Here is a 27,281-nt window from a genome sequence, read left to right on the forward strand (position 1 = left end):
AGTGTCCCAGTTTTCCCAAATCCCCTGCAACATTTATCATTTTCCTTTTTTGTCATATTAGTCAATCTGATAAGTGTGAGGTGGTACCTCAGAGTTGTTTTTAATTTGTATTTCTCTGATCAATAGTGATTTAGAACATTTTTTCTTATGATTATAGATGGCTTTGATTTCTTTGTCTGAAAACTGACTGTTCCTATCCTTTGGCCATTTATCAATTGGGGAATGAATTGTATTTTTGTAAATTTGACTCAGTGTTTGGTGAGACAGGAACAGCAAGGCAGCCAGTGTCATTGGATTACATAGTTTGTGGGGGATAGTAAGATATAAGGACACAGGAAAGTTAGGAAGAGGCCAGATTATGAAGGGCTTTAAAAGCCAAACATAGGGTTTTATTGTTTTGTTTTGTTTTGTTTTTGTGGGGCAATGAGGGTTAAGTGACTTGCCCAGGATCATACAGCTAGTAAGCATCAAGTGTCTGAGACTGAATTTGAACTCAGGTCCTCCTGAATCCAGGGCCGGTGCTTTATCCACTGCACCACCTAGCTGCCCCCAAAACATAGGGTTATATATTTGACCCTGGAGGTAACAGAGAAACACAGTTTATTGAATAGGGAGTGATATGGTCAGACCTACATTTTAGGAAGATCAATCTGATAGTTGAGTAGAAGGTGAACTGGAGAGACTTAAGGAAGGGAGACCAACCAGTAAGCTATTGCAATAATTCAGAATGAGGACCTTTACTAGGATGGTGGCAGTGTCTGAGGAGAGAAAGGGGTGTGTGTGTGTGTGTGTGTGTGTGTGTGTGTGTGTGTGTGTGTGTGTGTGTGTGTGTGTGTGTGTGTGTGTGTGTGTGTGATGTTGCATAGGTAGAAAGGACAGAATTAACAAATGAATTGGTTATGGGGTTGAGAGAGAGTGAAGAGTCAAGAATGACAACTAGATTGTGAGCTTAAGTGAGTGGTCGGACAAAGGTGCCTTCCACAGTAACAGGGAAGTTATGAAGAGGGGTGGATTTTGATGGAAAGATAATGAGTTCAGTTTTGGACATGCTGAATTTAAGCTGTCTATGGGACATGCAGTTTGAAATGCCAAGTCAGCAGTTAGAGATGTAAGACTGGAGGTTAGGAGCTAGATTAGGGCTGGGGAAGTAAATATGAGAGCCAGCAGCATAGTGATGATAAATATTAATCAAATATTAATGTCAAAAGAGAGCAGTGAAGGTGGCACAGTGCACAGAGTGCTGGGCCTGAAGTCAGGAAGACTCATCTTCCTGAATTCAAATCTGGCCTCAGACACTTATTAGCTGTGTGACCCTGGGCTGGTCACTTAGCCCTGTTTTCCTCAGTTCCTCATATAAAAAATTAACTGGAGAAGGAAATGGAAAACCACTCCAGTATCTTTGATGAGAAATCAAAGAGTCAGGCATGACTGAAATGACTGAATAAGTCAAAATATTAATGATACGTTAAATTCAGAATGTCACAAAATAGTATAACCTTAAATATAGTACTACATTAAAAATTTCACAATAATTCCACACAGTTTCTTACTTTCTCATCTGTAATTCTTATTGTAGAAGTGGCAATTTCTTTTGTGTATGTGTGTGGGTGGGTGGGGCAATTGGGGTTAAGTGACTTGCCCAGGGTCACACAGCTAATAAGTGTTAAGTGTTTGAGGCCGGATTTGAACTCAGGTCCTCCTGAATCCAGGGCCAGTGCTCTATCCACTGTGCCATCTAGCTGCCCCAGAAGTGGCAATTTCTTGAGCCCTGATGGTTTGGTTAATCTTTCTTGGCAGCTAGGTGGAGCAGAGAATAGATCACTAGACCTCAAGTTAGGGAAATATGAATTCAAATCTGACCTCAGAAACTTATTATCTATGTGACACTAAATAGGTCAACTTACCTCTTTGACTTAGTTTCCCCATATGTAGAATGGGAATGATAATAGCACTTACCTCCCAGAGTTGTTTTAAGGATAAAATGAGAAAAATTTTAAAGCATTTTGCAAACCTTAAAATACTATATAAAAACTATTATTATTATTATTATTATAACTGTTACCTTAATGTATCTAACTTTACGTACAAGTCACTTTTTTCTTTTGATTGAACATATAGAGCCTCTCAATCATTTTTCAGTCAAGTCTGACACTTTGTGACCCCATTTGGTGTTTTCTTGGCAGAGATACAGGCGTGCTTTACCATTTCCTTCAACATTTCATTTTATAGATGAGGAAACTGAGGCAAACAGCGTTAAGTGCCTTGCTCAGGGTCACCCAGCTAGTAAGTATCTGAGACTGGATTTGAACTCAAGAAGATGAATCTTCCTGACTTCAGGCCCAGCACTCTATCCTAGATTATCTAGCTGCCCAAATATAGTCTTGGTTTCATCAGATCTTAGGATTTCAATGTTTGTTCATTTTATTGATGTGAAAACTAATATTCAGAGAGGTATGTAGGAAAGATTTTTAGAAAGAAGCCAGTAACACCATTCATAGTTTGGACAAAAGGATATAGGCCTGAAAATTAGGTAGTAAAATGCCTCATTTTTACATAGTAGAAGAAACCCTACTCATCATTCACTGGAACATACTGGTGGGTAGTTGGGTAGAGCTCCATTGATTGGACCCCAACCTAATGGTTTAATTTAACTGATGGCTAACATAACTTACTAAGTGACAGTGGGTGAGTTATATCCCCTTTCTAGGGGTTTGTATCCTTATAATAAATGGGGTTCAACTTGCTGCTTCTGCGGTGTTATCTACTTCTGACACTTCATCCGAAACTGATAGCATTTCCAGTATTGTTATTTGAGTCTAGCTAAATGTTTGTTCATATAGGAGAGAATGTGGAACTTCCAGCTAGTGTAAACAACAGGGACAATATAAGATTATTTAGTTTCAATTCCTATGAATGTTTTTTTAGAACACTTAATAAATAAAGCCAGGCAAAGTGCTTACTGTGATGTAGGAGTGCTGTTCTGTGGAGTCAGTTTTCATTTAAAAATGTGTAATTTTGCCTCTTGGCTTTCCTGGGCCCTTCAAGGCCCCAATAAAATCCCACTTACTAGAAGATACCTTTCCTTCTTCCCCTTTAATTCCAGTGACTTCCTTATGTTGGTTATTTGCAATTTATCTTGTCTATATTTTGTTTGAGGCAGCTAGGTAGCGCAATAGATAGAGTGTTGGGCCTGAAGTCAAGAAGACTCATTTTGCTGAGTTTAAATCCGGCCTCAGAGCTGTATGACCCTGGACAAGTCATTTAACCTCTGTTTGTCTTAATCCACTGGCAAAGGAAATGGCAAATCACTCCGGTATCTTTGACAAGAAAACACCATGGACAACATAGTTCACAGGATCACAAAGAGTCAGACCTTGACTGAACAACAATCACAAAAATAGCAATGTATCTTGTTTATCCACAGCTGTCTGCATTTTATCTCCCCCTATTAGTTTATGAACTCCTTGAGAATAGGGACTGTCTTTTTACCTTTCTTTGTACCTCAGTGCTTAGCATAGTACCTGACACATAGTAGGTATTTAATAAGTGTTTAGTAATTGAGTGAGATGAGTTAGAGAACATCTAAAAGCTTTAGGTTATTATAGTTTAATATTAGTAAGGAGAATAGTAAAATAGTCGTCCCCCCCACCCCTTTTTCTTTTTTGGTGTGATACAGTATTCTAACACATTTACTTTTTAAAACATTGATGAATTCATGAACTCATTGCACTCCTTCCTGCCAGTTTTTAAATTAAAATGAATTCTCCACCTTCTTATTCTTCCTTGTAATTTGAAGTACCATTTTGTCAAAGGCCTCCTTTGAGCCAAAAATACTGAACATAAGTACACAATGAAAAAAAATCTGTTTGTAGTTTAGTGTTTGGTCTGTCATGCTTCCATAAGCAATGAGGAATAAGGAAGTAAGCACATTGAAAAACAGACTGTGTAATCACAGTTGAGGCCTTGTTGATCAGCCCTCTCTGGCTGAATAAATAATAGCTGTAGAGAACCCCCTCTTTGAAAGTATATCGTGCAGTATAGGTTTTTGTCTGCTGATTTTCCTTAAAGACTAACGTGCTGTTATTTATGTGTCTTTATTATGATTTTAGAATTTTCATAGAGTTTTTGGAGTTAGAATGTAAGCAGAATAACTGATGAATCTCTTGAAAAGGTATACTTCCAATGATAATTTACCTTTAGACAGGGAATTATTGGATAATGTACCAGATTGTGGTGATCCCAATTAGGATAACTCTGACCTAGCAGGATTTGTTGATGTTTGGAAGGGGACAAGTTAGGGTTTAGTTGCTCAAATCTCTTGGGACTGTGGATGAACATTTAGTTTGTTTGGTGAAACTTGTTTAGATTTTTTTTTTAAGCGTTGGTTTCAGATTTCCATTTCATGTTTAGAATTATTGTGGCTTTGCCCTAAGAATGTTTTAGACTGGGTGAAAGGCAAAAAAAAAAAATGTGGAATGGAGAAGTGAGAGCATTATTGTTTACTGTTCAGTGAGTGAGTCCTTGTGGTTAGGAAATGCGTCTGTTTGGAGATTGCTGGATGACTTGAGACTTGATGGAGGACCATAATTCTTAGACACAAAGAAATCTTGTTCTTACAGAATAGGGGTGTGAAGTTTTTCCAAAATTTAGTTTCCGTGCACCATAAACTGTATCTTCTGACTTTCCTCATGGGTTTTATCCAGTAATTATGTGTGAACTCAATTTAATGGTAGCCTGTTAGCATTTATTGAGAGGGTTAATATTATGGTTTTGAGTGAAATTTCAAAGTAGTTATGATGTTTAGCAGCACAAATATTTATTCAGTAAGGTGCTATATTGATTAATATATTGGAGCAGCTAGGTGGCTCAGTGGATAGAGCACTGGGCCTGGAGTCAGGGTAACCTGAGTTCAGATTTGGCCTTAGGCACTTCCTAGTTGTGTGACCCTGCACAAATCACTTAACCTCTATCTGCCTCAGTTTCATTTACTGTGAAATGGGAATAATAACATCACTTACAGGGTTGTTGTGAGGATCAAATATAACACCTACTGTGTGCCAGACGCTACATAATGCTTATATCCCTTGCTGCCCCACTTCCCTACCAATCCTTACTAGATAGGTAGAAGTTCATATCACAGTACTAGATGATTGGAAATAATTGGTGAGTGAGGCTGGTTAATCTCTCTTGGTCTCATTTTATTCATTTCTACAATAAAGGAGTTGGACTCAATGTCTCCAATTTCCTTTTTAATTATAAATCTTATGATAATTAACTTTCAGTAGTCCTTGTTAATGGAGTCAATAATGGTATAGAAATTCCTAAACATTGAATGATTATTAATTGTCTTTAGTGGATAATTAATAATCCTGAGAGGCAGCTAGGTGGCACAGTGGATAGAATGTGGTACCTAGAGTCAGGAAGTTCTGAGTTCAAGTTCAACCTTAGACTGACTATCAGTATGATCCTGGGTAAGGCACTCACTGCACCTCTGACAACCTCAGTATCCTCATCTGTAAAGAGGAATTAATAAGAACACAACTCTCAGGACTGTTGTGAGGATCAAATGAAATCATATTTTAAAGTGCTTGGGGTAGTTTTGCACATAGTAGGTACTATATAAAATGCCGCCTATTTTTCATCATCATCATCATCATCAGTGTTTGAATGTTTTCTGTGTACTATTGGCTTTTCTTTTCTCTTGTGGCAGGTTTACCTTTTTGATGATAGTTCATATGTGTTTGTATTAAAATTATTTTTAATTTCCTGAACAAATACCAAATACAGTTGCAAAAAGGGGAAAAGAAACCTGAAAGCATCTTGGCTAGCAATGAAACATATGCTTACATGCCTTTTTACATACTCTACACATTAAAAATACTTGATGTGCAATTTACTGAGATTGGGTTAAAGTTAGGGATGCTATGGCAATAAGAATAACAGTTAATGATAATAATAGCTAAGAATAATAGCTAATGATAATAGCTGAATGGAGGTTTGTAAAGCGCTCTACACACATTTTCTTGTGAAAGTTTGAAGAAATTAGAGGGAGCTTTTGGAGGAAGCAGTTTATTGTCAGTCCTGTCAATCCAAATGCCACAGCTTGTCTCATAGGGGCTCTTCCCCCCCCCCCCCCCCACAGCTTCTAGCCTCATCCAGAGCCTCACAATCTATTCTGGATTACTTCAGTTGTCTTCTAATTGGTTTCACTGCTTCCACCTTCTCACTTCCCCACACAACTGTTTTCCTCTAATAAAGGTCTTAACCATGTCAACAACCTCCAACTCAGTAAACTACCATGGCTCTTTAGGATCAAATATTAAACTACTCTGACTTCTAAAGGCTTTCACAAACGTGGCTCCAACCTATACTTCTAATGTTGTTAGTTTAATATGTTAATATTAATATTTAATATGATAATTTAATAATTATTTATTAATTCAATTAATAATTTAATATGTTACTTCCTTTCTTACACTCAGCATTCCAGCTAAATAGGCTTCACACCTGCCATCCTCTTCCTTCTCTATGGTCTCATCTCCATTCCTGGAATGCATTTTTTTCCTAACCTTCACCTTTGAGAACCCCAGGTTTCCTTCAAAGCTCACCTCAACCACCACTTTCTGCATGAAGCCCTTTCCTGTTTCTTTTCCTCAGATGTTAATGTCTCCCTCTTCCCAGATTACTTCATGGTGTGTGTGTGTGTGTGTGTGTGTGTGTGTGTGTGTGTGTGTGTGTGTGTGTGTGTCCGTCATGTTGCCTCTTCCAACAGAAGATAAGCTCTTTGAGTTTAGGAAGTTTCATTGATGTCTTTGTGTCTCCAAAAGTCCTGGCACTGGGGAGGCTAGATGGCGCAGTGGATAAAGCACCGGCCCTGGATTCAGGAGTACCTGAGTTCAAATCCGGCCTCAGCTACTCGACACTTACTAGCTGTGTGACCCTGGGCAAGTCACTTAACCCCCATTGCCCTGCAAACAACAACAACAACAACAACAAAAAACCAAAACAAAAGTCCTGGCACATAGTAGATGCCTAATAAATTCTTGTTGACCTGATCTAAGCATTCTGGAGAGCAGTTTAGTACTATGCCCAAAGGGCAATGAAACTGGGCTTTCTCTTTGATCCAGCAATACCAATAATAGGTCTATATCCCAAAGAGATCACCAAAAAAAAAAAGGGAGGAGGGAAGGACCTACTTGTACAAAAATATTTATGGCAGCTCTTTTTGTGGTTGAAAAGAATTGAAAATTGAGGGGAATGGCTAAACAAATCATAGTATATGAATGTAATGGAATAGTATTGTGCTAAGAGGAATGACAAGCAGGTGCCTTTCAGAAAAAACCTAGTAAGTCTTACATGAGCTGATGCAGAGTGACTGAGAAGGAACAGTTAGACAGGTAGGACAAAATTCAAGAGAGAATATTATCACAAAAACACTGAAGTCAGTGTTTAAGAGGAAAGTGTTTTTCAACATAAAATACCCAAAGAGGTTAAGAGGAATTACAGCTGCAAAAAGACCATCAGATTTGGCAAAGAGATCATTAGTAACTTTGAAGAGAGCAGTTTCAGTTGAGTGATGAGGTTAGAAGCTAGATTGCCGGAGGTTGAAGAGTCAGTAAGAATAAAAGAAAACGCAACAAATACAGAGAGCTTTTTCTAGGATTTTGGCTAAGAATAGGAAGAGAGATATAGGATGATGGCTGAAGGGGATGATAAAATCTTTTTTTTTTGGCGGGGCAATGAGGGTTAAGTGACTTGCCCAAGGTCACACAGCTAATAAGTGTCAAGTGTCTGAGGCTAAATTTGAACTCAGGTCCTCCTGAATCCAGGGCTGGTGTATTATCCACTGAGCCACCTAGCTAGCCCCAAATGATAAAATCTAACAGGTTATTTTTTGTTTTGTTTTGTTTTGTTTTTTCCCATCAGGATGGAGAGACTTGAGCATATTTAAAGGCAGTAGGAAAGAACCAGCAGATAGGGAGAGGGTGAAGATTAGAGAGAGAAGCGGGTGTGTGTGTGTGTATGTGTGTGTGATTGACAGAGGAGTCTACTAAAGAAATTGGGAGAGTATGAGATCAAAGGCAGATGTAGAGTTAGCCTTAGCAAGGGTTAGGGGGAGCTACCTTATCATCATAGTATGGAAAAAAGGACGAGAAAGTAAGGAAGTTTTCGAGGGCTTTTGAGATGAGGAGAACAGGAGGACAGAACGTTCACAGTGAATGGTCTCAATTTTCTCCATAAAGTAAGAGGTGAGGGCCTTAGCTTAGAGAGAATGGGGAGGGGGAAGTGTAGGAGGTTTGAGAAGAGAAGGTTTGGAATAGTTTCTGTGGGAAGTGACATAAAAATCTATTTTGGAGGAAGAAAATATAAAGGATCTATGAAATGTATGTATAAGCCAGTTGATGGGGAAAAAATTCTATCTAAAAAGTGTCATGCACCACTGTTTTATTGGAAAATAAGAAAAATACACAGTGTGAGTGTTCCATAATTGGTTGTTGTCCTTTGTTCTCGAAGAGGACCAACATGCCATTACTGTGTTAGAGTCAAGTTACAGTACATCCAACTGTGTGGCTGATCAGACCAGTACGATCTCGGAATGCCCTACCACAGTTCGGGCACAAATATTCCATATTCCATAAACAAATAAACAATTACACTATTCCATAAACACAAGTTATGGAGAGCTAGATGACTATCTATCTATCTATCTATCTATCTATCTATCTATCTATCTATCTATCTATCTATGCATACATGCATACATATATCTATATTACATTAATGGATTAATTTATTTTTTTACTTTTTCACATTTTTATCCGCAACATGTAGGCCTGTTTATATATTTTGATGGCTAACAAGACTATTGTCCATATTTTGCCTTTGTAGAATATCTGTAATCTATCTATATTTTCTCTCAAGGTGGAAAAAGGGAGGGGGAGTTCTTTATATAAGTACATCTTCTTGAACTTTTTTGTTTCTGTCTTTTCATTTTGTAGGCAAAAAATCTGGAGTGTTGATTGTAAAGATTATAGAGATGCATGAGGAATGCACAATGCAGATCGCCATCTGTGAGTTGTTAGAGAGGTCTCCTGCTGACAGCTCTTCTACAGATGCTGTCCTGGACCCTGGGACCCAACTCAAGGTCCTATTCACGAAGGAAACTGCAGTTCACCTGAAGGGAAGGCCACAGGATGTCATCCATATCTACCCTCCCTGGTAAGTACAAAGAGTTGATTCTGGTAACTACAGCTTGTAACTCTTGTCTCCTACAAAATTGGCATTTTTATCTGGAACATTTTTGTCATATTATTATAGAGAAGCCTCCTGCAGAAGGGAGCCAGGTTTTGTCTTATGTTTTATGTAACAGAGATGATGAACTGTCTTTGGCGGCTTATTAGTGCTTCTGGCAGGCAGATTAATGCCTGGAAGAAAAAAAATTAAGATGCCTGCCTGTTAAAATGTTGTTTTAAGAACTGACTGCTTTTGTTTTATTTTTCTTTGCTCTTGCTTGTTTTTTTAATTATTCCAAGAAAAGCATTAGTAGCATAATACAATAATCGATTAATATAAATGCGTTAGTAAGTCGGGGAATTTGTGACATGATTCTGAATTTAGCTTCCTTAAAAGTACCAAATATATATAACAGTGGGATATTAATTTTTGCAAGTTCTACTGTTTTGCTTTTACTATAACCATATTGTTTTTAATAAAGGAATTTCCCTTTAACACTATTCCTTTTCCCGGCCCTGTTCCACTCTCTCCTTACCCTGTTAAGGGTTAAAATTCTAGCTAGTCTGTCTAAAATATCTAATGAGTGGTCGCCAATAAATTATAAGCTTTAGCAAGAGTTAGACCTTTAAGCGTTTATTAAGGAAAACAAGAATTTGGTAAAGAGAGAGAGAAAGGCCTAGATTCCTATCTATTAAAGGGAGAGCACATTTCTAGCTCCGCTCTCCACCAGAGTCCAGAGGAAAGAGAGCGAGACTGAGCGCCAGTCTCTTCCTTCCTCCTCCCACTAGCCCGCGTCACTTCCTGACTCCTGGTCTTGCCCTCAAAGACCTTCCCTTCATGGGCAGAACTCCTCTACAGTAAGTATCCAGCAGGTGGCGTTATTCCAATCGTTACAGTCCCCCCTGTTGTTCCTCAAGAAACAAAATGTTTCCTTGACGGAACAGTAAAAAGAATATAATAACTATTGCTAACTAATAATATGTGAACGACAATATAGAAAAGGAAGAGAGGAAAGTTTTGTCCAGAGGGGTGATTTTTTTTTTGTCCTCATGAACCGACGCTTTGACATTAGTCTTGCAAAGGGAGGGCCTCTGCAGAAAATACATATTACAGATGATATTATAACAGAAAAAGAAAAGAGAAAAAAAAAACAAAACAAAGCTGTTCATTTAAAGTTTCTGAAAGTCTTTTCTCAGATGTCCTCTAGGTGTAGTCGTGGAATGGAAGTCTTTTCAGGGGTTGATGTGTGGATACTGGTAATCAGCCAGGAAAATTTCCTACAAAATTGAGCTTAACACAACTTTAAAATAGCTTTGTCAATAATCAAATCAAACAATGAAAGTTCTCAAAAACATGTCTAAGGGAATTCAGAATCTTAGTTGTTACACATGAAACATATAATAAAACAAAAATTGAAACATTCTTTAAAATTATAATATTACTATAGTCCCCCCCTTATGGAGGGTAATTGAGAAGACAATTGCTGTGATATTAATTTTTCAAAATAATTTTTATCTTTGTTTCATCACTTTTTGCATCATCTGCCTAATCATCCTCATGCCACTATGAGAAATTTAAAAAATCTAATATAATTGGTAACAGGTGTCAAGGCCAAATTCAACACTGTATTTATCATGACACCTGAGATAATTATGGGGGTTACCATAAAAGAACAGAGAAATGATGGGATATGAGCATTCCCACACTTGAGCAATATGTACTGTCCGTGCAGTATGCCAGGCTTAAAATAGGTGGATGGAATATATGTCCATGCCACCTAACATATTGGAGGAAACTGAGTCAGACTTAATCAGATGCATGGGATTGAGATGTCCATGGCATCAGGCATATAGGAGGGAGCATAGAAGCCAGGTATAGAAGTGAGATGGGTGGGATGAATACTTCCAGCCATCTGTACAATATTGTGGGGAAAAAGAGAATAAAATATTAAACCAAGAGAATCCAACCTCAACATTTGTCAAAAGCCGTTCCCTCGGCCATACCTTGACTTCATGCATGTCTCCCCTCATGTGACTGTTCAGTGTCTGCTCTTGCATGTATTCCTCTTGTGATTGGATGGCATCTTGGCCAACTGGCATCTGATAACTCAGAATAAAGGCAATTAATGTCTTAAATGATAAGTTCCCATAATCCAAGTCTCATATGGATTTAAAAATTGAGGATAATAAATGATTGCAAAAAATGTGAATACATCTTGACTCAGAACACAATATATAATTATGCAACAATTTCAAATAATACCCTTTTTTTTACTTAGTATACAATTACTTTTTTGAAAAATCTGAACGTATTTAAATAAAAATTAAAGCACAACACAATCTCAAAGACAACTTTTACAAATGTTCCCCTCTTTTTTTTTTTTGGAATATGCTTATCAAAAATAATACTTCTAGAATCAATTTACACTTGCCATGGCAAACAATTTGCCAGGGAAATGCTTTAAAGAGTTTGATCAAATAATCAGTTGAGAAAAAAAAATAACAAAAACAAACAACTCAGAATATGGGAGCACAATACTCCTAGAATTAACATTGTATTATGAAATCAAAACCATGTTTCAAAATTAGATAGATGAATGAATAGAAGAAAATACACGTGGAATAATAAAAGACAATGAAATTCAAACTAGGGAAATCTAAATGAATATGAACTTAATATTAATAAGAGTATTACAAAATATAAACCTGATCACATGACTATAAAAAGCTTTTACAAATATTCTCCTTGTTTTAAAAACTAAGTATAAAACACAATCTCAAAAGCAGGAAAATCTCTACGAAAATAAACCCATACCATTAATTTCAAAATGTATATGTAATAGCATAGAAGTCCTATGTAACCTCTGAACTGACATTAATACTCTGAATGAATTCAGAACACTTTTGATTCCGATATCTAAAATCCCCAACACTCATATCAATACCTTGCTGCTTACTTCTACATTTCTCTAAAATATATACCCTTCCATGGCAAAAGAAGCAGAGTCTTGAACTATGTTGATGGTTGTCATTCTTATTCAGCTTAAGTTTTTCTTCTTTAACCCCTTTATATTGTCTGTCAGTCTTTTCACCATACAAATGCTTTATGATATTACTAATTAAAGACAAAAGCAGGTTAGCAAAATTATGAACAAAACGAGCATATCTAGAATTTAAAGGGCTTTCTAAGGTTGTCTCAGAAGCACAGCCAGGCTGGGGAAGGGCTGAGCCTGAAGCTGCAAATGTAGTTAGAGAAAGTTGCGCATGAGCATTAGATCTCTGGACTTCCCAGGCCCGGGAAGCAATGGGCTTGGCCATGGGAGGAGTAGAGGGTGGGGTCTGGAGAGGAGGGGAGGGACCAGAGCAATTTGAATCAGACTTGATTTTGAACTCAGGCCTGGATTCCTCTTCCCCCACTTTGCCTCCAGGTGCTAGGGGATTAAAAGCTTCTAGAGGGTGGGTCATTGCCTCCAGGCATGCAAAATTAAAGCAACAATTACTGTTAGAACTGGGAAAAGCTGCAGGAATCTCTTCAGGTTCCTCTGAAAAAGCATGGTTGGGAAAGGGAGAGATATTTCCTTGTGTGAGTAAGTTGCTGGCTCTTTTAACAAAAATAAAAAGAAAAATAGAAAATCCAGAAAAACAAAGCATTAACATGATCTTATCTCCCATTTGTCTGGTTAAACAGACTAAAATCAAAAATAGGGTAATTAGGGAGTTTAAAAGGTCCATTCGAAAAATTTTAAAGGGAAAACACAGCCAGTGCACCAGTACTTAGCAGTTTAAAGGGAGAGGGAGGGGAAATTTCTTACCCAACCAGAAGATCAGAAGACTGAGGTTTAGCTTTCCTCTTCGTGGTCAGCCATCTGTTAAGGGTTAAAATTCTAGCTAGTCTGTCTAAAATATCTAATGAGTGGTCGCCAATAAATTATAAGCTTTAGCAAGAGTTAGACCTTTAAGCGTTTATTAAGGAAAACAAGAATTTGGTAAAGAGAGAGAGAAAGGCCTAGATTCCTATCTATTAAAGGGAGAGCACATTTCTAGCTCCGCTCTCCACCAGAGTCCAGAGGAAAGAGAGCGAGACTGAGCGCCAGTCTCTTCCTTCCTCCTCCTACTAGCCCGCGTCACTTCCTGACTCCTGGTCTTGCCCTCAAAGACCTTCCCTTCATGGGCAGAACTCCTCTACAGTAAGTATCCAGCAGGTGGCGTTATTCCAATCGTTACAACCCCCAGTAACAATCATTAAATCCTTTATAAGAAAGAAAAACATTTTATGAAAGCCAACCAACACAGTGACTACATCTGACAGCATATACCATGTTTCATATTTGAGAACCCTGCCTCTCCACTTAAAGGAAGACAATATGTTTCTTTAGCATGTTTTCAGAAACAGAATTTTTCACTATAATTCACCCAGTTTTTATCATGTACATTATAAGTTATTGTAAATATTATTATTTCGGTTCTACTTTCTTCGCTCTGTATCACGGCATACAAGTCTTTCCATTTCTCTTTATATTTCTCATGTTCATAATTTTTTTGGCCTAATATTATTTGATAACATTTGTACATAAGAATTTGGTTAGCCACTGCCAAATCAGTGGACACCCATTTTATTTTCAGTCTTTTTTGTTTGTTTTCAGGTTTAGTTTTGCTATAAATGCTGCTCTTTTCCGATCTACAGCATCTTTCTTTCTATCATTGTCTTACTTGAGACATTTGTTCAGAAGTGGGATTCTTGGGCCAAAGTCTATGAATACTTCAGTCATTTTTTTTTTTAAATTCAGAATTGTTTTCCAAAGTGACTCTGGGGGAAGCTAGGTGGCACAGTGGTTAAAACACAGGCTCTGGATTCAGGAGGACCTGAGTTCAAATCCGGGCTCAAATATTTGACACTTACTAGCTGTGTGACCCTGGGCAAGTCACTTAACCCTCATTGCCCTGCCAAAACAAAACAAAACAAAACAAAAATAAAAAAACAACAAAGTGACTCTGGACCATTTCATAGCTCCACAAAGCATGTGTTAGTGTATTTATCTTCCCACACCCTTTCCTACATTGATTGTCTCCATTTTTTCTCATTTTTGCCAATAGGATAGATGTTAGATAAAATCTCAGAGTTTCTTTGCATATTTTTTTTTACCATTTAGGGAAGTCTTTTCTAATTGTTGACTATTTATTTGTATTCTCTCAAACTGTTTATCAGAGCACTGTTTTTTCAATGCCTTTGACCCCTGGAGAATGGATCTTCGACTTATATACAGAGCCAGTTCTGTATATATCTTATATATCAGACTTATTGTAGATATTTAATTCAAAAGATTTTCCCCCACTTTATAATTTCCAGCAATATGGATTTTCTATGTGCCAAAGGCATTTAATTGTTATTTAGTTGATACTTTAAAATTTTGTTCTGTATTATCATTACTATGCCTTGTTTAGTTAGGAATTCTTCCTCGAAGGCTGGGACTGATAGTACTACTGAGTTTTCTGAAGATGAAGCCTTTGTAGGGCTAAAGCCTACTGGGTGTTTGCACTGTCTGATTCCATTATGGTGAGCCTCTGGGAGTGGGAAGCCAGTAGGTTTCCTTGGGAGGGGAAACTGGACCAGATTGAGAATGGAGCAGGTCAAAGCTTTTGAACAGATTTCTGGTGGATTTGGGCCCATGAGTCACTGCTGAACTTCTATCCTAGGTGAGACAGAGAGACCAAGTCCCCTTCCCCCCAGTTCTCCACCCCCCAAATTTCTTCCACTTGCCACATCTATGAAAAGAATATCTTGTCCATAATTTTTAAAAATGATTTGGCTTTTTATATTTAGGTTTTGTACCCATTTGGAGCTTATTGTGGTATGTGGTATAAAGGTTGATCTGATCCTAATTTCTGCCAAACTGTCTATTAGTTTTCTTAGAAGTTTTTGTTTATATGTTCATAAAACACTTGGCTACAATTGTGTTTGATCTCTTCTGGATCTTGCTTATCTAGTCTGCTTCACTAATTTACGTTTGCATTTTTTAAACCAATACTAAATGGTTTGGTTTATACTGCTTTATAGTAGAGTTGAAATTCATTAATCCTATGCTATTCCTTTTTTTTTTTATATTTTCCCTTGAATTTCTTGACTTTGTTCTTCCAAATGAATTTTGTATAATTTATAAAGTAAACCTTTGGCAATTAAATTTAGGTAGTATAGTCATTTTTATTAATAGTCATTATTATAATCAGTTATTATTGATAGAGTCTAGCCATGTACAATGAATCTCCAAATGTTTTCTTTTTATTTTTGTAAAAAGTATTTTACGCTTGTATTTATTGTATCAAGTGTCTTTTGGTAGATTAATAACAGACTTTGTAGTCATTCTGAATGAAGTTTCTCTTTATCATTTTCTCCTGGTTTTTCATTAATACTATGTAGAAATGTCACTGATTTTGTGAATTTATTTTGTATCTTGCCATTTTACTGAAGTTATTAATCACCTCAGTTTCTTTACTGATTCCCTGCAGTTTTCTAAGTAAGCAATTATATCTACAAATAGAAACTTTTTTCCTCCTTCTGAGTGTTTATACCTTTAATTTCTCTCTCTCTCTCTCTTTTTTTTTTTTGCTATAGTTACCATTCCTAGAATGATTTAAACTGTGGGGTAATAATTTCCATAAGAATAGAAATTCTGTCTTTATGAAAGTAGGAATAAGCACTGATTTTTTTATAATATTCAGTTAGTTTTTCATTGGCATCCCTTCTCCCCCCACCCCAATTACCTCCTAGAGTCACGGAATTTTAGAGGTAGGAAGTACTTTAAAGTTCCAAACTCTAATATCCTACTCAATGTAGGAATTCTCTCTATGATATCCCTGGGTGACACATGATCATATAGCTTTAGCTTAAATGCATCCTATTTTTAGCAGCTCTGATTACTAGAAAGTTCATATTTATGTTCTATTTGCTCTTGATTCTTTTCCCTGGAGGCACACTGTATACATAGACTGTCTTTCACAAGGCAACTCTTCGAATATCCAAAGACCACAGTTATATCCTCCTATGTATTCTCTTCCTTGGGCTTCAAATACTTGAATCAGCCCTTGTGTGTCCTCTTTACAGGTAGCCAGATATCACAGCAGACAAAACACTGGACCTGGAATCAGGAAAATCAGAATTCAATTCCTACCTCAGACACTTGCTCTGTGACCCTGGGAAAGTCATTTTACTTCTGACTGTCTCAGCTTCTTCATCTGTAAAATGAGGATAATAAGAACAGCCACTTCCAAGGGTGGTTGTGAGGATCAAGTGAAATACTTGTAAAGTGTTTGGGAAAGGTGTTATCTAAAAGCTTGTATTATTATTTTTATGACAATTTTCATATTCTCCACTACCTTTGTTGCTTTTTCCTACTTCTAGCTTTTTCTTTTTTTTTTAAAGGAAGGGATAAATTGAACTTGAAATCAACTGGATTAACTTGGATCAACTGGATTAAAATATAGTCAGTTAAGATAACATAGACTTTTAAAAGACTAAAAATAAGGAGCTTCTGTTTTCCTGGCTGTTCTATTTTCTAGGCCTTTTTTTTTTTTTTAAATCTGAAATCTACTATGGTGTAGATTAAGGTAAAACTCAGTCATGGGGGACAGCTAGGTGGCGCAGTGGATAGAGCACCGGCCCTGGAGTCAGAAGTACCTGAGTTCAAATCCGGCTTCAGACACTTAACACTACTAGCTGTGTGACCCTGGGCAAGTCACTTAACCCCAATTGCCTCACTTAAAAAAAAAACAAACCCTCAATCATGGAAAGCATATTTCATTTTATCTGGAGTCCACAGTATTGAGGGGGCAAGAGTTCCAAGTATTCTCTGAAGGATCAATTGACAATGTTAGTTAGTTCAAATTAAAGGGAGGTAGTCATTGACTGAAAAGCATACCTGACAGCTGGTATTCAGATATTCTTATCATAGCAGAAAGCCTCATAATGGTTTCTTAACAGGTGTCAACTTTTAGCTCCATTCGAGACTTTTTTCCCCCACACAGACAGTATTACTGCTTCTTAAGGGGCTGCCTCTTTTCTTTTATGTACTGTTCGGAAGAATAGGTAACAGTAAATTACCAGGCACATAGGCACTTAATAAATGCTATCTGCCTGAACCTTAGTAAGTGTTTAATAAATGCTTGTTGATTGTTGACTTTAATTCTTCAGGTTCTTGTAGGAATTATGATTCCATTTAAATGCTTTAAAATATTTTTTTTTAAAGATAAATTGTTTGGGGGCAGCTAAGTGGCGCAGTGGAAAAAGCATCGGCCCTGGATTCAGGAGTACCTGAGTTCAAATCTGGCCTCAGACATTTGGCACTTACTAGCTGTGTGACCCTCGGCAAGTCACTTAACCCCCATACCCCTACAAAAAAAAAAAAAAAAGATAAATTGTTTAAAGGAATTGCCCTAAGGAGAACTTAGGATAGGAAAAGTTTCTTAGTATTACAGGACTGTTTTGCTAGACTGATACTATTTTTGTTGTTGTTTTTTTTTGGGCAGGGCAATGAGAGTTAAGTGACTTGCCCAGGGTCATACAGCTAGTAAGTGTCAAGTTAGACTGATACTATTTAGAAAGGAATTAATTTTTTAAATATTCAGCAAAAACTTTATACTATCCTTTTTTTGTGTTTCTTTAAACAAATTTCTTAAATAAGACTCTTAAGCAAAAAAAGATGCACAAAGTAGATGAATCTGTGTTGTTCAATGATCCTAGCACTCTTTTTTTTTTTCTCTCCGAGTTCTCACCAAGAACATTCATTGAAAACCACGGGGCCGTGTCAACTTGATGAATTTTGTTTATAGCTATAGAGTTTCCTACTTGGTCCTCTACTAGTTCCTCCTTCTCTGCCTATAGAAAATATGTCCAGGTTTCCCCTTTTCTAAAACAGAAATCCTTTCCCTTGACTAGGCCATCCAATTAAACATCGTCATTTTTCTCCTCCACTGTTAAATTTCTAAGAAATGAAGAGCATTCCTTTACTTTCTCTGTTTCATCACCCACTCACTCCAGAAACTCCATACAATTTGGCTTCTATCCCTACAACCGTGTTGAATAAGATTTCTCCAAGTCTTCTAGTAACCAACATTTCATTGCGATGTCCAGTGTCCCTTTCTCTGTTGCAATCTCATTTTACCTTTCCGTAACATTTTCTTGATGTTGACCACCCTCTTATTCTTAAACCTTCATCATCCTCTGCTTCGGTGATATTAGTTTCCTTGTAATTGTTTCATTTTCCTTCTTTATCTCACAAGTGTGGAGGTCCTCCATGACTGTCTTCAACCCTCTTCTCTGTGTAAACCCTTTCCCCCCCTCCACCCAGTAACTCCAATTATTTCCAGGGTCTCAGTTATCTCTTTGTGGATGATTCACAAATGTATACATTTAGCCTTAATTTTTCCCCTGAGCTCCAGCTTCCCAAACTCAAAGGCCTCCTAGAATCTCCACCAGATGTCTTCTCAAACTTAATGTGTTGCAAGTGGAACTCATCATCTCTCTTCATCTGCTAATCTCAATGCCAAATATAGCCCTCTTTCTACCTTTACTATATCTGTCAACAACACAAAGGTGCTATTATTATCCACATTTTACAGAAGAGGAAACTGAAGCAAACAGAACTTAAGTGACTTGCCCAGGGTCGTGCAGATAGTAAGTGTCTGAGACCAGATTTGAAGTCAGGTCTTCTTGACTCCAGGCCCTGGGGTCACCACCTTGCTGCCTAATAGTTTCTTTTCTTTCTTTTTTTATTTGTTTGTTTACTTCTCTCTTCTCTTATCCATAACTCACAAAGCTGTGAAAATGATCTTCCTAAGGTACAGTTCGGATAATATCACTCTCCTTCTTGGAAGCTTTCGGTGGATCTCCATTTCTCTTTGGACAAAATACTCAGTCAGGCACTTAGGACTTGCTATAGTCAGGCTTCAATCCATTTTTCCATATATATATTGTCCTATTCCCCTTTATGTACTGTACATTCCAGTTGAACTGCTATTCCTCAGTCTCATCCTGCCCTCTCTTTCAAAAGTTCTACATTCACAGTGGCTGTCAAGACTACAATCCACTTTGTTTTTGATATGGGGGAAATCTGTACGGGTTGGGGTTGGGGTTCTTAGGAATTCCTCTTTAAAGAATTACACCCTCTTGCACACAAAACGTAGTTAGAATAAGGTAGTAGTTTATTTAGGAGCAAGGGAAGGGAAGGGTGGGGGGAGGGAAACCATGAAAGAAATCCTTAGACTTTTCATGGGGAGATTTGGCATAAAGCACATGGCTCAGAGGCACCAAATCTCCTCGAACAGGAGACCGGAAGGTACTTTTATAGATGACTGATGGGGGTGGACCATCTGCCGGTGAAAAGTTCCTTTAGTGAGAGAGGACCATCCCCCACTGGTGGTAGCTGGGGGAATTGGGTGAGCAGTGGAGGACCATCCCCCACTGGTAGTGACTAAAGGAATTGGGTGAGGGGTGGCTATGGATCCCTCCTCAGAACACAAAGGCCGAAGCCACACCCAAACTTATCTCCCCAGGATAAGGGAGACTGGAATGAAGGATAGGAATCCCAAGCTAGCTCAGTCCGATTTGGTTCCTCTAGGCCTTATCTGTCCTCTGGTTTAGTTTCTCAAGGAGAAGATTCCTCGGTGTGCCCCAGAGAAATTCTGGGGTGCTCTGCGCCCCATGACATTTTCATCTTTATTTGTTGAAAGTTATTGTCTTCCATAAAACCCAGCATAGGTACTACTGTCTCCTGTGTGAAAACTTACCTTTACATATCCCTAGTTTAAAGTGTTTATTTCTTCCTCAAATCATCTCATCATACATTGGATTTTTTCCTTGCCCTTATCATGTTCTACCTTGCATCATCGTTATCATTATACCTGTTATATTTCCCCATTAATTTATGTACTTCTCAAAAGGCAAGGACTGACTGTGTTGTTTTTTCCTTTCCCCTTCCTCTTGTCTAAAGTCATGCAGGTAACAACCTTCAGAGGTGGAATTTAATGAGTCTTCTATTTCAAGTCAGTATTTTTTTTTAAATTGCATTTTATTTATAAATACTTCTAAAGAGATGGAAGAACAAGAAAGGAATTTATAAAGATGCCGGTCAGATTGGGTGATATCAGAACTAGTATATCCCCTCTTCATTTTCCAGCTCTTGTGTTTCCTAAATTATCTTAATGATTTGGAATTGGGACATGTCTGCACTTTAATTCAGAATTCTTTGTCTTTGCCCAAATGTTGAATGAAATTAGTCTGGATGTCACTTAAAAATAGATCTTTCTCCCTCTTAAAAACTGAGGACTAGATTCTTCAAAACGACATTAAATTGGGAACTTGGCATAGAACAGTAAGTATTTCCTTCCCTTAGGCCATCTCCTCTTTCCCTCCCAGAGTAGTGTTGTGTTCATCTAAATTGTTCTTTTAAAAAGAGGGACAGTTTACAAAAACAATGGCTTTAAAATGCCTCCTTTTTATATTTAAGTAACAGCAATAATAACAATAAAACTCTATTTTATGAATTGTAGCCTTTTCTCCTGAGAACTTTGAAGTTAATTGTGGACCTTATCTAATAAATCTTATTAAATCTCTGTGGAACAAAATGTTACCTCCCTTTGGCTAGTAGTGAGGTTGAAGCATTTAGATTTTGTAAGTGACTTGCCTAGGATTATGATAGTAACATTACTTGTATTATACAGTTGGTGTATAGAATAGTCAGCACCTTTTAAAAGGGAAAGTTCTGTAGTAGTTCTACATTTAAATTGAGTCAAAAGGAATATTTTGGCAATTTGACCCTGGGATAGGAAGCAGATATCTTAAAAAGTGGGAGGAAAAGAACTTTGCAAGACTTTGAGTATTATTATTATTTTGTTGGACAGTGAAGTTTAAGTGACTTGCCCAGGGTCACACAGCTAGTGTCAAGTGTCCGAGGTCAGATTTGAACTCAGGTCCTCTTGAATCCAGGGCCAGTGCTTTATCCACTAGGCCACCTAGCTGCCCCGAACTTTGCAAGACTTAAGGATTATTTATCCTGTGTTAGGTTATGGCAAGAAGAGGGGACTTAATTGGTTGTTATACTTATTGGAGCCGGAATTATTTTATCAGCTCCTTTTTATGACCTGGTTTTAGGAGTATTGATACAATCATAAGGACCAACCCATACTATTCAACTCCTTCAATTATGTTATTATTAATAATAATATGATAATAAGAGCTTGCAATTTTATGCTGCTTTATGGTTTGCAAAGCAATTTGCAAATATGAGTTCATTTTATCCTCACAACAACCCTGGTAAGTAGGTGCTATTGTTATCCTCATTTTACATTTAAATGTCACAGTTCTACCCAGGTAGAAAGACTTGTTTCACACATCTTCTTCTTGTTATTGTTCAGTCATTTCAGTCTTGTCTGGCTCTTCATGACCCTATTCGGAGTTTTCTTGGCAGAGATCCTGGAGGGGTTTGCCATTTCCTTTTCCAGCTCATTTTACAGATGAGGAAGTGAGGCAGACAGGTTCAGTGACTTGCCCAGGGTCACAACAGCTAGAAAGTGTCTGAGGCCACATTTGAAATAAGATCTTCCAGGCTCCAAAACCAGCACTTTATTCACTACACCACCAACTCATCCAACTTGAAATTCTTTTGTACTCATGTAATTTTAGTACTTTAGTAGATGAATTCTTTCAATTTATGTGAGTGACTGCTGTAGATCACAACCTTTTCTTTTCTTTTCTTTTTTTTAAAGTAGAGTTTATAGCCAAAAATCAGCCCCTATCACTTAGTCACCAATTTATAGACAAAGATTTTCTTTTGGCACTTTTCTGTCAGTGAGCTTTGCTGATCTAAATATTTGTTAACCAGATGCGTGGGCAGCTAGGTGGAAAAGTAGATAGAGTAGTGAGGCTGAAGTCAGGAAGACTCATCTTTCTGAGATCAAATCTGGCCTGAGACCAGACTAGCTATGTGACCCTGGGCAAATCACTTAATCCGATCTACCTCACTTCCTCATCTGTTGAATGAGCTGGAGAAGGAAATGGTCAACCCCTCCAGGATCTCTGCCAAGAAAACCCCAAATAGGGTCATGAAGGGCCAGACAGGACTGAAATGACTGAACAATAACGAGAAGATGTGTGAAACACGTCTTTCTACCTTGGTAGAACTGTGACATTTAAAAAGTTTGAGGGACATTGTTTCTGGCTAATTAATCCTTTTATTAGTAATGCTGCCATATTATTAGTAAGAGGGTCAGTGATACTCTCAAATGCCCACCCCCTCATGGAACCAATTGCCTGTAGAAGGGTGGGTGTTCTTGGGTGTGGCAATTAACTCTGGTTGGTTTACAGGTAATGACATAGAATGAATATTATAATAAGAGGTGGACCTATTCTAATGAAGGGCTAGGGAACATGGCTTTGATCATGTCATTTACTTCCAAATCACCTCCAGCCTTAGTTTATTCAAAGAATTTACCTCCACCCAGACCTGAGTGAAGAACAATGTGATTTCCCCAACTGTGGAGTCTGAACAAGGTTGTTTAGAAGGTTAATCCAATCTCATTGTCTACAATGTCCTTCAGAGACTGAAGAACCTACTACAGGCTTCTGAAAACATCCTGCTCCTATCTCAATAATTCATTATTAATATGAAAGAGAAATAATCATTTCTCTCAGGACCCACTTCTGTTGATAAATCTGAAGACTTACTAGGGTCCTGGACCCTTTGTGCCATGATTGGAATGAAACTTTAGTGGAAGTCCCAGTCTTCAAAGAAAATATATTGGATTATTATGTTTTTATCAGAACATTTACAATAAGAAGACTTTTAAGTTATCTCTATTAGGAAGTATAGTGATAATAAATCTCTATGGGTTGTTTGAGAGAAGTTTAAGTGGACAATAAGTGCCCCCAAAGGGTTTCAGTCGAACCTTATTACCTAAGGACAAAACAGCCAAAACTTTGGCTTTTCTCCTTAAAAAAAAAAAAGTTGTTATTAAAGCATGAGCAAGTTATAAAAAGTATCTGGAAATAGAGGTGTTATTTAAATTATGAGCTTTCTGTTTTTAAGATATAATTTATTTGTGGAATTATACCACAGTTCAAAAACAAAGGAAATTCAATATAAAATGCTATGTTAAAATAAGGTTGAGGTTTAAGTTAAATCAACAAATGAAAGAAAGCCATAGAAAAAATGGCTTCTTTAATCCTTAAATTACCCTGAACTGTATAAGACCCTGGTAGAGTAGAAATTTTTCCACATATTTTAGAGTAGCATTTGGTCATTATGATAGAACGAGATGGACTTATTTTTATAAACTTTTAATACTGTAAGCAGAGTTCTTGAGAGTGTCAACTTTGTATAGTAGCTGGAGTGTTTGGTTTAGAACCAGGAGGGTTTAAGTTCAAATCTTCTCACATTAGTTTTGTGACCCTGGGAAAGTCACAGATCTCTGAGACTCAGTTTCCTCATCTGTAAAATGAGAGGATTGGACTAAAGAACCCCTAAGTTTCCCTCAAGCTTTAAAACTATGTTCCTCCGTTTTGGGGATGGATCCAAAAAAAACCATGCTTAATTTCCCTCCTGCCTCTGACTCTGCCTCTCAAAACTTGGCAATCATACCTCAGTTTCCTTTTTATCCTGGAACTTCCCTTTATGCTTGGGGTTTTCTCACCCTAAAATATCCCTCAGCTTGAGCAGTCCCCCTCTCTCATTGGTGAGTTTTTTCTGGTTCTCCATTTTGGGATAGGCCCATGCTTAATTTCCCTCTGGGATCTGCTTCTGCCTCTCAGGACTTTGGCATTTTGCCTTCATATGGGCTCTTCCTGTGGCTTCAGCCCCCTTTGGGGTATTGTCTTGCCCCCTTAGAAGTAAATTCCTTGAGGGAAAGCAGTGTCTTTCTATTTGTTTGTGTTTATATCCTCAGTATTTACCACAGTATCTAAAGCAAAGAAAGCATTTAATAAATATTTGTTGTCTTACCTTCTTACCATCCATTAGTGAGAATATACTTAGATATGAATTAATCTTGGTCCTCCGACTTTATATCTAATAGCCTTTCCATTGTAGCCATCTGCCTTTGAGTTAGAATTAAACTTACCTTCCTCATGCCCCACAGAGTATCACTTTTTAACTTCATTTATGAAGTATAACATTCTGCTCTTTGATAATAGTTATTAGCATATGTTTAATATAGTTACTTACAATTTGATATATTGCAATATCAACAAAGATGAGGATTATGTCTTATTTATAATTATATTTTCCCTAGGGCCTAGCATAGTGCTGTGTGCACAACTGTTTAATAGGTATTTGTTGAATTGGATGAATAAAAATGAGGTCTGTCTCTTAGTGTATACGTGCATTCAGATGGTATAGTTCTAGTGATTTTGAAAGTAGGAAAATGGAAGGACATGGGCTTATGTAAAGTGAAATGAGCAGAACCAGGAGAACATTGTACACAGTACCAGCAATATTGTACAGTAATCAACTGTGAATGACTTAGCTATTCTCAGCAATGAAAGACAATCCAAGACAATTCCAAAGGACTCATAATGAAAAACACTATCCACATCTAGAGAAAGAACTGATGGAGTCTGAATGCAGATCTTAGCACACTTTTTTGGGGGGGGGGAGGGGGAAGGGTTGGTCTCTGGAGTTTTTTTTTGCAACCTAATTAATACGGAAATATGTTTTGCATGACTGCACATGTTTAACATATTAAATTGCTTGCCTTCTCAATGGGGAGGGAGAGAATTTGGAACTAAAATTTTTTTTAATTATTTAAAATTTTACATATAATTTAAAAAAAGTATTTAAAAAAAAACCTAAGAAAAGAAGGTAATTTGACAATTCATAGAAAATACCCTGTCATTAACTTCTTATGATCAAAATCTGATACCTGCTTACAGTCATGCATCCACTTATGTTGATTTTAATGAGAGTTTATAGGAAAGAAAAATGGCTTATTAAAAGCATGACGCTTTCCTGATGAAAATAAGAGGTTGGATTGCATATGCCAACATTAAGAAAAAATTATTTTTACAAGAGTACAAGCATTTAACCTAAGGAGTGTAAACAAAAAATGCAAAACCTTTTGCTGAAACAGGTAGTGTTATAGATACAAGGTTGAAAATCATTCTCTACCACAGTAAATATCCATTCTAATGGCTGGAAGATAGAAATATTTTTCTGTTTTGATCATTTTGTTTCCTTTGGCATTTTTACATTTTTCTTATACCTGCCTTCAGTAAGATGAACACATGACATTTTGTTTCAGCAAAGATTCATATTAACCATTGTACATATTTTCTTCCTCTAGATATCTACATTTTTATACAGTTTATCTCTGTGTAAGGAGAAGAAAATAATACCTATGACAGTTGAAAATAAGTTATTCACAAGCTTCTTTTAAATATAGTAATCATTAAAGTGTCAGATGTCTCTAAATTGTGAATTACAAATGAAAGGAAATGCTTACAATGAAAGAAAAAGATTGCTGAGATTATATCTTTCTTCAAGTCCTGAAATTTCAGAAATATTTTAGACATTTTAGATTCCTTTGTCTAATATGGACTCATGGGATTATTTATATTTATGGTATAATCCATTTTGCCTGAATTGCAGAGAAGAAAATGCCAGACATTTATTCCTTATGTGCTCCAAATGAGGAAGAATTGCTTGATTGTTTTCCCAAAAATGACAAACTGTTTCACTTCTCATCTTCTTAGAGTAGGAGACCATTTTCGACATGCCTGGCTTGAGGAGAGGAGGATTTTTTTCTTGCTTTAGGTTGCTGCTGTTCTATGAATTCATGGATTTTAAGTGACACAAGTAAGATCATCCTAAGAGTGTTTAAAGATGATGGAGGGAGAAGAGACAAAATGGAACCAATATGTTAGGTGTTTTAATAATGACATTTTCACCATCATTGATATTGAAACTGCCACATTAAAAGTCAACCATCTTAACTTCCAGTGTGCTGTGTGAGAAAGTGGTAATGGCAGTTAAAAATAATATAAAGTTAGGGAGAGTGACTGTACCAGATCAAATGTACACAGATGGAATTCATACTGGATGTGAGAGGATTTTGAAGTTACTCTGACATCATCATTCAAGACTCTTTAGAGAGGAAAAAATTTCACAAAAATTTAAACAATGACTGTCTTCATCCAGAGAAAAAACTGATAAATAGAAGTATGTATAGAATGATTTTACACATTTGTGTCTGATAGTAGCCATCTCTTAGAGTGGGGTAGAATGAGGGAAGAAAGAAAAGGAAAAAAAAGAGCTACATGATAATTGTAAAAAGAATAGCAAGTTATGTATACATTTGTAGTTTCATCTGCAATCATCTTTTTTGTATGTTCTACTATGTTATGGAAAAGCTTTGTCATTTCATGAATTAAAAATTAAAATTAAAAAGGATTATGGACATTGCTTTTACCCACCCATATTCTCCACTCCACCCCCAATTGAAAAAAAAAGTCTAAGAAACTACTGGCTCATACACTTGATTTCTCATCTTTGTAAAATCACTGTAAAAATAATTTTAGGGGACAGCTAAGTGGTGCAGTGGATAAAGCATTGGCCCTGGATTCAGGAGAACCTGAGTTCAAATGTGGCCTCAAACATTTGACACTTCCTAGCTGTGTGACCATGGGCAAATCACTTAACCCTCATTGCCCTGCCCCCCCCCCCAAAAGATAATCTATAGTAGTCACTTACAATTGTATATGCATATTTTTTTCCCTTTAGAAAGCTTGATTGTTAAATATTTACCAGCACACTCCTGTATTGCTCTCTCGATTGTTTTAGTTCAGTAGGAGTTCAGTAGAAGACTTGATGAATCAAGTCATCATTGGACTGTAGGAATTTCCTATAAATGGCATGGTCTTCCAGATATTTTTATTTGTAGATAACCTAAAGCTAATAATAATAACAACACTCATAACAACAACAATAAAACTGGCATTTATGTGACACTTTAAGGTTTGCAAGGTTCTATATATCTGTTATCTCATCTAAGCTTCACAACACCTCT

General features: G+C 37.0%; 1 protein-coding gene across 2 annotated transcripts in view; it reads left to right on the plus strand.

The window, feature by feature from the left end:
* Nucleotides 1-27,281, plus strand: part of SPIDR (scaffold protein involved in DNA repair) — a 591,441-nt gene that overhangs the window by 195,653 nt on the left and 368,507 nt on the right. For both annotated transcript variants that reach the window (XM_043963245.1, XM_043963251.1), the window contains exon 8: nucleotides 9,000-9,219. In XM_043963245.1, coding sequence (XP_043819180.1) covers nucleotides 9,000-9,219 — 220 coding nt within the window. The remainder of the gene's footprint in view (nucleotides 1-8,999; nucleotides 9,220-27,281) is intronic.

This window comes from Dromiciops gliroides, chromosome 1, assembly GCF_019393635.1.
Source record: "Dromiciops gliroides isolate mDroGli1 chromosome 1, mDroGli1.pri, whole genome shotgun sequence".
Taxonomy (NCBI): domain Eukaryota; kingdom Metazoa; phylum Chordata; class Mammalia; order Microbiotheria; family Microbiotheriidae; genus Dromiciops; species Dromiciops gliroides.